The sequence below is a fragment of the Mesocricetus auratus genome, unplaced genomic scaffold (assembly GCF_017639785.1).
Source record: "Mesocricetus auratus isolate SY011 unplaced genomic scaffold, BCM_Maur_2.0 Super-Scaffold_6723, whole genome shotgun sequence".
NCBI lineage: Eukaryota > Metazoa > Chordata > Mammalia > Rodentia > Cricetidae > Mesocricetus > Mesocricetus auratus.
In genome coordinates, this window is record NW_024429183.1 from 482,476 (window position 1) to 495,815 (window position 13,340).

Here is a 13,340-nt window from a genome sequence, read left to right on the forward strand (position 1 = left end):
GGACAGTGACCCAGGCCCCTGCTCAGCTACATGTTGTTATGCTGGTGCTAGAATTATGGGTGCTTGTGAGCTACTTGCCATGGGTGCTTAAAATCAAACCCTGATCCTCTGCAAAAGCACCAAGCACAGTAAGTACTTTGAACCACCAAACTGTCCCATTTTTCATTTATTTGGTGTGCTTGTATAGGTGTGCACATGCCACAATGTATGTGTGGAGGTCAGAGGACAACCTACTCCTGTTGTTCTCTGGAGTTAGTGCTCTCCATCCATCATATGAATCCTGGGGATTGAACACAGATTATCAGGCTTGGCAGCAAGTACCTGTACTCACTGAGCCATTTAGATGGCCCTCAGGACACTCCTGAAGCATGCTTTATCTGTCCACACCAGATGCATCCAGTGATGTCTGAAACAACGTTTGAACTCCCAGGAAGCGATCAATGGACCAAGAATTAGGAGGGACTCCACTGGCCATCTCGCAGACTAGAGGCCATGGTAGTACCTCCCCCAGTACATGCAGAGATGGGCAGGGATACCCAGAGATACCTGACATAGCTTACAACATCTCAGTAGCCTGAATCTTTCCACAATAAGCTTGAGACATGAGCCTCTGGCCTTGCCTGGTTGTGGCCTCTGCTCCTGCCAGTGGACTGGGGTTCTTGGTCATGGCTCCCCACTTATCCTAGATCAAACACCCTCTACTCTGTAAAGCATCCCTGACCTGTCTAGGAAAATTTACTGCCTCAAAGTTGCTTCTTAGAGTTTCTTTCAATTCCAGGCACCTCATGCCCCAACCCCTTCTTTTGAGATGGGGTCTCATATAGCTTTGAACTTAAAATGTAGCAGAGGATGACCTTAAACTTCAGTTCCTCTTGTCCCTCTCTCTACCTCTTGAGTACTGAGACTACAGATGAACACTACCACAGCTGGTTTGCGTTGTGCTGGGGATCAAATGCTGAGCTCTATGCATACTAAACAAGCAGTCTCCAGCCCTGAGTTTACTAATAAAATTCCTAGATTGGGACTATCATTTAATGATAGATCACATGCCAGGCCCTGGATTTGATCCCCACCACTGCAAACATACTGGGTGTAGCATGTGTGGAAGGTTCATTGCCCTCTAGCAAGGAGCATGTGGGGTCCTTGCACTAAAGACTCTGGAATAACCCCTTCCTATGCATTATGTTACAAATTCTGGAAGTGTGAGGCACACGGTAGATGTATACGGTGTGGGGCTCACTGCTCCTGGACTACTTTTGAGGACACTGGAGGAAAAGCTCACTCACAGCAGAGCATAACCCACTCACATTTAGAGGGAAAACAAAAGACACGGGTAGATGACATGGTCAGCATTTCTACTTCAGGGAACTGGTTAATTCCAACCAGAAAAGAATCAGGAACATAATTGCACAGCATCTGGACAGTCAGTCCCAGTCCCCCTCGCCCTCAGGATTGTCCTCCCGAGGCACCTCCTGGTCGTTGAAGTGGAAGTTGGCCATCATGTCACGTACGGCCAACATCAGCCTGTTCAAGCCTTGATTGCGGTTCGGACCCCTGGCCACTCCTTCCTCCAGCCTCTCCCCCTGAACAATGAGACATATCTAAGTGGGGGCTGTCTGTATAGATTTGAGACCCGGGGTTTAGTAGTCTGAGGCAGCTCAAGCCCCAAGATTGGGCCTGTCCCCTCCCAAGGTCTCTGCCCAGAAGAAGCTCTAAAAAGCCAAATGTACATGTTTAACCATGGCCAACCTACCACGTTATTGACCATCTGTCAGCCTCACGCTACTCACCTTGGAACAGCTTCTGCAGTTTCAGCAGGCTAAGCCCCCACTTCCTAAGCATGGCACCACAGGCAGGCACAGTCTCAGCCATCCTGCCTCCACCCTGAGCCGGACTTGCCCATAGCAACTTGGGAGGGAAAGACCCATGTGTTCAATCAACATACCTCTGTGGTATAATTTGGCAACAATGACCGGAAGAAGAGGGCGATTGTGTTTCCATGGCTGACTGGACTCAGTCTGAAAATTATAAAAGGTCAGAAAGTGAAGGTCAACAGGCACTGTGGAGTCTCAGCCCTTGTCAGCTGTCCTTACCCAGTCTCCTTACTGCTAAGGACAGGCAGCCTCTAAATGGAGCTAAAGCTCTGGGTCCTAAACTGCAGATCAGGATCTGGGGTGGGCAGTGATGACTATTATCCCGCCTAGGGTGGAGCTGTGGACACCCAAGAGCAATGAGGAAAGGAGAAGTAAGGTGTCCCAGAGTGCTGGCTCTTTAGGACCTAGCCTGCTGGGTCACAAGGAGAGAAGGCTAGATGACTACGGCATGTGAAGGCTGGGGAAGGCATAGGCAGTCACAGAAAGGCAGACAGGAAAAGTCAGGGCATCTCAGGAGATGCAGCACAGCTCTACTGCACAGTATCATCACATTTCTATTCTGGGGACTACAAGAGCAGAGCAGAATGTTTCTGAAACCACTGAAAATTCTCTTCTTAATCTAAAACCTTAAATGGCAGTCACTCTACTCAATATGTTTTGCCAAGGTCTAGATGGCCTATGCTCCTTTCTTGAAATGGACTGTGGAGGCAATGGACCCAGGTAAGGCAGCTGTGAAGGCTAGGAGGAAAGGGAAATGAGTTATTTCATGACCCAGACTCTAAAAACTGCCCAAATGCACATGGCAGCCTGTGAACCAGGCATGTTCCCTATCAATGCTTGACCTACTACCTCATTCTCCTGGCTCAGCCACATGGACCTTCCTTCAGTGCTCACTGGACCTTACACTGCTCTTAGAAAAGGGTTTTTGCACATGGTAGAGTACCAGCTGCCATCCTTTGTCTGGTTGGGACATATCTTTCTACAAAGCAGGTGACTTTCACTTCCTGGTCTGGCATGTCATTATTTGTCATTTTCTCCCACAGGTTCATAGGCAAATTTGACCCAATGTCTATGTCTAGGTTCCAAGTTTGATGTCCGTTGTATAGTGCACCAGGCCAGAGGTGGCTCTTTATTTTGCTTCCCATACGTGCTACAAAGCCTAAAGGGAAGTGGTCGGACCTTTGGTGGATTCAGAGGAAGCTCCAAGTTACACTGTGCTTCCCCTACCTACTCCTGAGTAGATTGGCCCCTTAGCCTGTGTTTGCCTTTTTTCTCCTAATCTGTAAGGGCAGCCCCAGTCAGCCCCAAAGTACCAAACAGGGTTTGTGGGTGTGAGAACAAAGCAGACAAGGTACCTCTCTGGTCTGACGTACGAGTAGATGGTATCCAGGGGAGGCAGAGGATCAAATCCCATCACAGACTGTGTGGTCACATCCTTTAGGAGGGACAAAAATAGATTCTGGAGAACTGCTGGCAGCCTCTGCCTTCCAAAGCTTCAGCTGCTCTCAACTTAGACTTGACCCATCTGCTGGGTGGCAGCCTCTACACCTGACAGAAGTGGCCGTTTTCTGTTCCAAGAAACTAGGTCTGAGTGGAACAGTCTCTCCCAGAGGATAGTCAGGGGGAACGTGTATGATATTTTGCCCCAGGCAGTGGGATGTAGGGATTTCCCATAGGTGTGCTACCATCTGTATTCATGTCACAAATGACTGGCCTGACTGCAGACCATGGGTCAGGGAGGACAGCCACTGGGTTCCACTGAGCTACTGCTTCACCAACTGATCCAGCCTTGGCTCGCCCCCCCAGAGTGCCAACAGAAAACACAGGATCTGTGAAAGCAGAGCCAAGGCTCTCCTGCAGGGGCACACAGTTATGTGAAGTAACTGCTGCAGGGGTATGTGAGGAAGGGCTAGGCATCACAGAGCATGATGCCCTGGTGAAATAGCTCACCAAGGCAACGATACTGAGGAAGGCCCAGAGAAGCTGACTGAGAAGAAGAGCTCTCTGTACGAGTTCCAGCTGCCTGGCATGCAGGCAATTTGTGGGTAGCTATACTGTGACTAGCACACACAAAGCCCCCATTTTCAGCATCCATCTCTTACCGAGGGTAGGGCAGCAACAGCCTCCTTGATCTCAGAGAGAATCACATGGCGGTGGATGTTTCTGGGTGCACGCTGGTACAGCACCTTCCGCCTGAGGCAAGAGTAGATAGCAGCAGATGAACTGATTAACTGGTGCTCAGAGTGTAAAACACCAAGTCACTCATACCCACCTTGGGAAAGATCCAGCAAGGATTGGCTTGTTCCACTTCTGGTAAAACCTCCCACCTCACTCTCAGGTAGAAGCTGTGCTACTAGCTCATAGCCCTGAAGTAAGAGTAGACTCTGAAAGCAAAGTCTACTAGCTTGGTCTGCAATTTGGTCCCTTCATCCATGAAGTGAAAATGAGGAGAGCTGTGGGTAGTCTGGTGAGACACGAGATAAGTGTCCACAATGGAATTCCGGAGTGTGTCAGTCGTTACTGCTACTGTATGAAGCCTGCCTCCTGCTGGACACAGAGCTGAGAAGCAGTGCAGGGAGTGAAGTACGTAGCCCAGACAGTATTTATAAGACTGCAAGGGCTGGAAGCAATAGTATTTCCTCTTCTCCAATATTCACATAGTCTAGATGTCTAACATGGGGCCTCCTGATTCCATGGATCAGGGAGATGGACAGAACAGAACCCTCAGAACAGGCCAGCCTGGCTGTAGCTGCCCCCAGAGCCGAGATGCTGATGAGGACCATGAGCAAAACGGCACAACTGGGCAAAAGGGCTGCTTACCTACATGCTTACATGCACACCAGAAGAGGGCACCAGATCTCATTACAGATGTTTATGAGCTACCGTGTGGTTGCTGGGAATTGAACTCATGACCTCTGGAAGAGCAGTCAGTGCTTTTAACCTCTGAGTCATGTTTCCAGCCCTGGCTCCAGTTTTTGCCAAGAAAGGTAAGAAAGGCTGGAGAGATGGCTCAGAAGTTAAGCGCACTGTCTGCTCTTTCAGAGGTCCTGAGTTCAATTCTCAGCCGTTGCTCACAGCCATCTATAATGAGATCTGGTTCCTTCTTCTGGCACGTAGGCATATATGCTAGCGGAACACTGTATAATAAATAAATAAATCTTTAAAAAGAAAAGAAAAGCAATCATGATTGCAAATACGGGAATAGAGCACAAAAGCAGAAACAAACTAAACAAAAACACCAGGGCACATAACAACCACACAGCCCTTCAAATCTCTATATGAATAGCACCAGCCATGCCCAGCACCTCCTGGTGGCTCCTTCAAAGTCAAGCTGAAATCAGAGGTTCCTTGTCTATGATAAAGACTCAGGAGGAGACACAGAAAGGACTTGTGCCAGCAAGTTGCCCTACCTGAGCTAGGTTCTTCGGCTTACCTGTCAGGCTCAGCTCACCTATTCTCACAGGCCTCCACGGCAGGGTCCCCAGTATCCACTGCTTGCAGAACCTCACGGACGTTTTCCTCCAGCCAGCTTATAGTGGCAGGTTCTTTCCAAAGAAAGTGTGACCTTCCAAGGTACAGACTCACCAGCTGGCTCAGGGCAGGGGGCTGGCTGTGGAAAAGCAAGGGAAGTAGATCCTTGGCAGTGCTTTATGGTGGGCAAAGGGATATCCAGGAAAAGTCTCCTGCATCAGACTAAAGGAGGCTACCTCTTGGCCACTGACCAGGGATAGTCTACCCTCTGAGGGTTGGGTAGTGGTTGAGCACACTTTTTATTGCTTGAGCTTAGTAATACAAATCACTTGACAGAAATGTGAAAAACACAAGAATGAGTATATTTTCCTGTGTGGAACAGTACCAGAGGATGGCTTACGGCTGCTGATTAGGAGCCTGTAGGAAGGGTGGGAGCCACAACACGATACATATTGTTCTTTTTTTCTGTGTTTTTTTTTTTCTTGTTTATGAGAAATGTAACAACATAGAAATCTGGGAAAAATTAATGATAGTAATGATCATGAGTGAACCTCATTTTTTAGACTAGAGGCTGCTCACCTGTCCCAGAGGTGAGATGTCTTGTACATGGATGTGGGCTCTAGGGGCTTCCTCAGCTGGATAGTAGTCCTCCAGGACAGGCTCCTCTCTTCCTTTAAGGGTGAGGGGAACAGTGCCTACAGGAACACATCCTTACCTTATCTCAGCATCTGGTCCAAAGAAGCGGTGGTTTGAGACTGTTGCATCAGGCCGCACACTGCAATACTCTAGCAATGGCATAAGAGCTGCAAAATACAAGCAAACAAGAAGTAAAGGGTCCATGTATTCTGCAGTCCTTGTTCCAGCTCCCAGCTACTAAGTGTTCTTAAGGTAAAAGAAGCTGGATAGTCAAGGAGTCATTTCTGACTAGCATTACACTAGGCTCCAAGATACCTCTGAACTTTGGGGAAGTATATGCATGCCCTGCTGACTCTTACTTCATCTGCATCCAAGGAAGACATGCCTATCACCTCCAAGGTTGGTTGTTTTGGTCATATGAAGGTTAGACATGAAGGTATACTAGAGAGAGTGGGGCTGCCTGTGCCCTGCAAGAGCTAACTCTGAAGGGACCAGGATCAGATTGGTGGTCAAAACAGGGCTCCCCTTGCATGTAGTGATGTTCACTGAAGTGCTGGCTTCTCTAAACAGAGAACACAGCACAGTCTTCCCGGTGACTTCCTGGGGACATGCTCATGCTGCAACATCCTGTGAGAAGGTAGTGCTTGCTCAGCAGTACAGCACATGAACTGACTACCAGTCTATGCCTCGTCAGCACTAGTAGCTACATCAGACCACAGAGGGCACAGGCAGCTTCTAATGGAACTGACCTTCACTGGTCAGCAAATAGGCACTATTTCTGCCTGAGGTTGTTCAGGTCTGGTTTGTAAACAAAGTTCTGGCCAACGCTTAAAGAACTCAGAATCTTCAATGTGGTACCAATTCTGGAACTTTCTAACAGAGAAGAAGTTGGCCCCACAGCAATCTTATGTCAGTGTCACTTTGTGTACACTCTTAGGAAAGATCTGGGAAGGTAATCACCTTACTCTCCTGGTCACATGTCTCGAGAATGCCTGGGCAGTACACCAGGGCCTCCTCCTGGCTGTTCATAGCCAATGCCCTTCAACTGTCTCTGGGCTAGCCTCAAGCATTTCTAGATACTACTTCTGCTTTTTTCCTCTAGAACCAAAGACCATTTAACATACTGTGTGATCTGGAAAATGCCCTACTCTCCCATTCTGTAACTAAACTCCAGAGAAGACATTTGTCCCTCCCTCCTCTCACCTCTCACACCTCACTGAACTTGTAGTAGGCTCACTAAAGCAGGTAGATTAGCTATCTAACTAGAACTACAGCAAGTCTTTAAGGCCTTTAAGAGAATGCAATCTTTCCATTAAGTATGGGGAGAGCTGGATCTAGACTCAATCCCCAGGAAGAAAGTTACCTCCCCAGACAAGAGGTGGCACTTACCTCCAGGGAACATGGTGAGTGCCTGCTGTATCAGGAGGGAAGCTTGTTGCCTGGCAGAGGTGAGCTCATGCTCAGGTAAGTCTGTTTGCTGACTCAGAAGGAAATATGCCAATGGAACTGAGAAGGCAAAATTTGGGAGTTGCGACAGGTTCCGATGAGCCTATAATGGATGAAGAAACAAAGCCCGGGCCTTAAGTGTGTGAAGACAAAGCACATAGTTTACAGGTATGCAGCGGATGCCAGGTGAGTCCCACAACTGCTTCCTTATGGGCCTCTCACCTTAACTCAGGATGAAGAAAATCCATTTTCTATATATAAAAAACACAAAAGGACACAGAAGGGTAGGAATTAGCTTAATCAGATGATTGATACTACAGCAGGGGGCAGGAGCCTCAGAGTCACTAAGGATGAATGTCTATTGCCTAGACTTGCAGCTTTGGAAGCAGGGAAGCCAGGCCTCTTGCCTATGCAGGAAGCTCATAAAGTCAGCAAAAGTGAGATCTGATGCCACCTAACCTACAAGTATTTTTCAGTACTTCCCTTTCTTTCTCTATGGTTTGTGAGAAGACAAGTGACTCATTCTGTATCTTCTCTATTGTGTATGTATAGCGCATGCACACATGTACAAGTGCTGAGGCTGGAGGTCAATATTGGGTGTATTTCCTCAATTGTTCTACACATTTATTTCACTTCTTAGCTTTGTAAAAATCATTTACTTATCTATTCATTTGGTATGTGTGTATATGTAGACATGCATACCATGGCACATGTGTAGAGGTTGGAGGACAACTTGCGGAAGTCAGTTCTTTCCTTCCTTCTGCTATGAGGGCTCTAAGGATCAAACTTAAGTTATCAGGCTTGGTTTCAAGTGCCTTTACCTGCTAAGCCATCTCTCTGCTTCTATAACTTTATGTTCTGAGACAGCATCTCTTCATACCCGAAGAGCATCAATTTGTCTAGGCTAGCCAGCCAATGTACCTGCCCCTGCCCTGTCCCCTACAAGAACTGGTTTTATTCTACAATCACATAAGCCATAATGATCACTCACCTGCAGCCCTCTTTGGCATTTCCTGCAGCCATGCTTTCATGAGCTCCAGGATTCTATAAATCAGATCCCAAAAAGCAAAATTTCCTGGCCAACTATACCAAACATTATGTAATTTAAATGGTTTATCTCATCCGGGCAGTGGTGGCACACACCTTCAATCCCAGCACTTGGGAGTCAGAGGCAGGTGGATTTCCCTGAATTTGAGGCCAGCCTGGTCTACAGTGGGAGTGCCAGGAGAGCCTCCAAAGCTACATAGAGAAACCCTGTCTTGAAAAAAATCTCTTTTTTGATAATGGAAAAATAGGTACTGTGTAAAAAAACTCAAAAGTTGAAACAGAAAACAAAGGCTTGTCACCTTTCTCCCTTACTAGGTCCTGCTAGAAGCAACCAGCATAAAACCCAATGCCTCTCTTCTTTGACAAGAACCAACCAAGGGATGGGATGGGAGTCCTGTACTCCTTTAAACTGTCTAACAGTTGCATTATGGAGACTGGCAGAACTGATCTTAAAGCATGGTAGTTAGCTCGATAAACTGCTTCAACACATGTCCACAGTCATGGACAAGACTCCTTATGTTCTTTCCTGGTGCTGTCTGGTACCCAAGGTGCACTTAGCATTCACAGCAGCTGGGGCAGATGGCAGCAGTGTGGTGTCAGGCCATCCTTCATTTTTAGTTACATGTAAATCTGGCAAGGCACAAGTGACTAGCTTATGATTTCTGCAGAATGTGGGTCTGTATGCTGAGGTTCCCTGTGTCAACCCCATGTGGCACTCTAACTTCATGGTTGCATCTTACATAGACCACAATGAGTTCTGGGGTTTACCCAACTTTTCATCACTACTAGTACCATGTGTACTTGGTGCAGGCCTGTGAAAAGGGGTTCTTGAAAGGCTGCTGGGATACCCTCTAGGAAGACTGGATCTTGTGCAGCAGAGTTAATGAAGAAGCCAGAAAAGAAGGGGACCCTTGGGATCGACCTGAGCTCTGACTCATGCTTTCACCATCTTCTCATAAAACTGTCCCTCAAACACATAGGGTGTGGATGAGAAAGGTAAGAAGACACACAGCGCACCTGCAAGTCACAGCACACAGCTTACACATACCTCCCACTCCTGGAAGAGGCGGATCAGGTACTCATAGTTCCGGGCCCGTAAGGCCAGATGATCAATAAGCAGCAGCATGCACAGGGGGTCCTCATCTGGCTCAAGGCTTCCGGAGGCAGCACAGTGAGTGGAGAACAAGGGAGACAGAGGAAGTGTCATGGCTGGAGTCTTTACAGATCTGGGGCCATTGTGGTGGGGACAAGGTGGCCATGCAGTCAAGTAAATACTCACCTCAGGATGAGCTTGCAGTATTCCAGCGCAGTACGTGGGCATCCTCGTTTCTCCAAGAAACTCATCTGCTTGTAGAGGGCTAGGTAGAAGCTCCTAGATCAAGGACAGTTATCCATGAATTGGTGACAGAGTAGCAGCAGAGCATAACAGCTGAGAGGCCCAGCACTGTGTCTACCCTCTGGGTTGAGACAGCATTTCCTAAATGGCTAGATATAGTGTTTGTGAACATTCCTTGTGTATCTGGAGGAAGTATGTGCTTCTTGTTATTTAGTTATGAATATACTTAGACATGAAAATCAAGCCTTTCCAATCCTGAGACATGGTCTGACTATACTGCCATGTCTGACCTCGAATATATTGGCTCAAGAGATCTTCCTACTTTAGAATGCTAAATCTGTTCACAGGTGCCACTATGCTAGGCTACAATCAAGTGTATGTGAAACCCATTTTCTTTTTCTTTTCTGATTTCTTAAGAAGAGATCTTATGTAGCCCAGGCTGGCATCAAATTTACTATGTAATCAAAAATGACCTCACCTGATTGATTCCTACCTCTCAGTGCCAAGACTACAGGCATATGCCACCATACCTGACAAAATCTGTCTTCTTGCTAGTTTACTGATTACCATTAAGGAAAAAGAATTAAAACGTATATAATTATACTCTCAACTTATGTTCAGATTTTAACAGTTGTCATAGCATTACATCTGGATGCATAAAGCTGGATGGCTTTAGTCATCTTGGTAACTTAATTTTAAAACCTGTTTCAAAGAAGTAAGTTTAACTAGAAGAGACAAAAGCAATATACAGGAACCCAGAGAAAGAGATACAGACCCAACACTCTGTGCAAGAGAACAGACAATGGCTGTGGCTAAGGTGGGGGACTTGCTGCTACAGCAGACCAGGGATATACAGAGAAGCAGAGTGCTAGATATGAGGGAGGAAGGGAGACACATACGGGCTAAAACCAGAGAGTGGGCAGGCTTAGAGAAACATGGAAAAGAGAGAACTCTCTGCATGATACCTGAAGTCAAGCTGAATCTGTGCTCATCTCAGCTGTAAGAATCAGGAGACACAACTGCAAAGCATGCTACAATAATTTAACCTCACTGGGAATGGGGCTTTTCCTCCAAAAACATGGGAAGTATGATTGCAGCTCTCACTGTTCTGTGGCTCATCAGGCTCACTTATAACTTGAATAGGTTTAATTGTGGGCCAATCTGATACCTGGTTTCCTGAGCTCAGGCCTCTGCAGTTCAGCTGTGAACACACCAAAGCTTAGAAAGTACTCTGGATCTTCAGGGCCCTGATCCAACCTCAGGGACAGTCTTGCATCACCTGTTCCCCATTAAACTCACAATAGTCACTCATGTGACTTGAAGGTAGCCCCTGTTACTCACTCTAGGGTGAACCAAACTCACCTGTTCTCAGGTCTGCGGTAATCCAGCCTGCAAGTCCCACTGGTGAGACTGAACAAGGGGTGGAATGCACACTCCATGCTGTACAGTGCTCTCTCTGTGGGCCACAAATACCAGAGGAGGGTGTCACAGACACAATGACTACAACTTTCTCCTCTAACAACTCAAAACAAGGAACGTTCTGGAATGAGGGAGGTCATGTAACTGGAACTCTGAAAGAGAGAGGGCGCACACAGGACTTCCCAGGTATTCCTCAATGACTCTATGTTTACTGCAACATACATTTGTAAGCTCCAAAGGGAAATGCTTCATATACCAAGAGATACAACTGGTGCTGTGATCTACTAATACTAAGTACCCACACATGTATGCCAACATGCATCCTCACAAAACCTGCACATGCATATTCACAGCAACACCATTTCCAAAAGCCAGAAAACAACCTAAATGGCCATCAACTAATGACAGATACAGAAAATGCAGTCTATATACAGATGAAATATTATGCAGCAACAAACAGGGCACAAGTATGATACATGCTCCAGCAGGGATAACAAAGATGGTAAATGAAAGAAGCCAAACACAACAGCCACATGTTTGCAAGAACTCTACACTTCAAGCACAGACAAAGTATACTAGTAGTTCCTAGGACTGAAGGACAGAACTGCTTACACAGACAAAAGAGCTTTAAAATTGACAGATACAGATCGTGATAAAGGCTATACAACTGGCATACACTAAAAACAATGAACTGTACATTCTACACAAGTGAATTTTTTTTTTTTTTTTTTTTTTTGGTTTTTACGAGACAGGGTTTCTTTGTATTGTTTTGGAGGCTGTCGGTCCAGCCCAGACTCGAACTCACAGAGATCCGCCTGCCTCTGCCTCCCGAGTGCTGGGATTAAAGGCATGCGCCACCACCGCCCGGCTACACAAGTGACTTCTATCTCCATGAAACATCCACTATCATCTCGTGAAGCAGCATTTATCTGGGGACTGGAGTGGTTTGAGTGGCAAACTCAGGTAAGCTGGCTCACCTATAAGGTCTCGAGCCATCTCTTGATCCTCCTGAAAGCGACAGGCATCACTGAGCTGCAGAAGCGAGTCGACATGATAGGGACTTGTCTGGAGCAGAACCTGTTGGAATGGAAGATAGTTTTAGAGAAAAATTGTAGGTAGCACCCTCATCAGACATGCCCCAGAGGGCACGAGGCCATGTACCATTCGGAGAAAAATGATCACCAATGAAACAGTCATAGCTTGTTTTGTTTTTAGTCTTTTTTTTTTCCCTAAAGCTTTATTTATCTATTATCTATCTATCTATTTATTTATTTAATGTATGTGAGTACTCTGACTGCATGTATAACTTTATGCCAGAAGAGGGCATCAGATCCTACAATAAATGGTTGTGAGCCACCACTGTGGTTGCTGGAAATTGAACTCAAGACCTCTGGAAGAGCTACCTGTGCTCTTAACCAGCCCTAGTTTTTTATTTCTTTGCTTCTTTTTGAGACTGAGTTTCTCTATAGCTTTGGAGGCTATACTGGAACTCACTCTGTAGGCCAGGTTAGCCTCGAACTCCCAGAGATCCACCTGTCTCTGCCTTCTGAGTGCTGGGATTAAAGGTGTAAGCCACCACTGCCTGACTAGTTTTTGTTTTTTTTTTTTAGACAGGGTTTACTATGTATCCTTGGCTGGCCTAGAATTCACTATGTAGATGAGGCTGGCCTCTAATTCAAGGATCCACCTACCTCTGCCTCCCAAGTGCTGGGATTAAAGGTTTATACATACCACCATGCGTGACTCATGGTTCACTTTTAACTCAAGGTATATGATGTTGTGACTAAGCCGAACCACTGATCTAGTTCAAGGTGTGTAGGGAGAGACTTTGATACCTGTGTCGCTGACCACGCCCACTTTTGGTGTCAATGTCTAACTCTCTCCATCTTGTTCTTTTTTTTTTTTTTTTTGGTTTTATGAGACAGGGTTTCTCTGTATTGTTTCAGAGGCTATCGGTCCAGCCCAGCCTTGAACTCACAGAGATCCGCCTGCCTCTACCTCCCGAGTGCTGGGATTAAAGGCGTGCGCCACTACCGCCCGGCTCCATCTTGTTCTTATAGTATCTATTTCACCTTGCTTCTTAATACTCTTTTAGTCCCAATTCATTTAAC

At 46.5% G+C, this 13,340-nt stretch overlaps 1 protein-coding gene across 1 annotated transcript in view; it reads right to left on the reverse strand.

Annotated features, from left to right (window-relative positions):
• The window catches only part of Tcf25 (transcription factor 25), a 32,580-nt gene that overhangs the window by 1,120 nt on the left and 18,120 nt on the right, over positions 1-13,340 (reverse strand). The window contains 11 exon segments of the mRNA XM_040735108.1: positions 1,470-1,583; positions 1,946-2,018; positions 3,230-3,309; positions 3,977-4,067; positions 5,326-5,484; positions 6,061-6,148; positions 7,371-7,530; positions 9,523-9,628; positions 9,754-9,846; positions 11,173-11,266; positions 12,207-12,306. Coding sequence (XP_040591042.1) covers positions 1,470-1,583; positions 1,946-2,018; positions 3,230-3,309; positions 3,977-4,067; positions 5,326-5,484; positions 6,061-6,148; positions 7,371-7,530; positions 9,523-9,628; positions 9,754-9,846; positions 11,173-11,266; positions 12,207-12,306 — 1,158 coding nt within the window.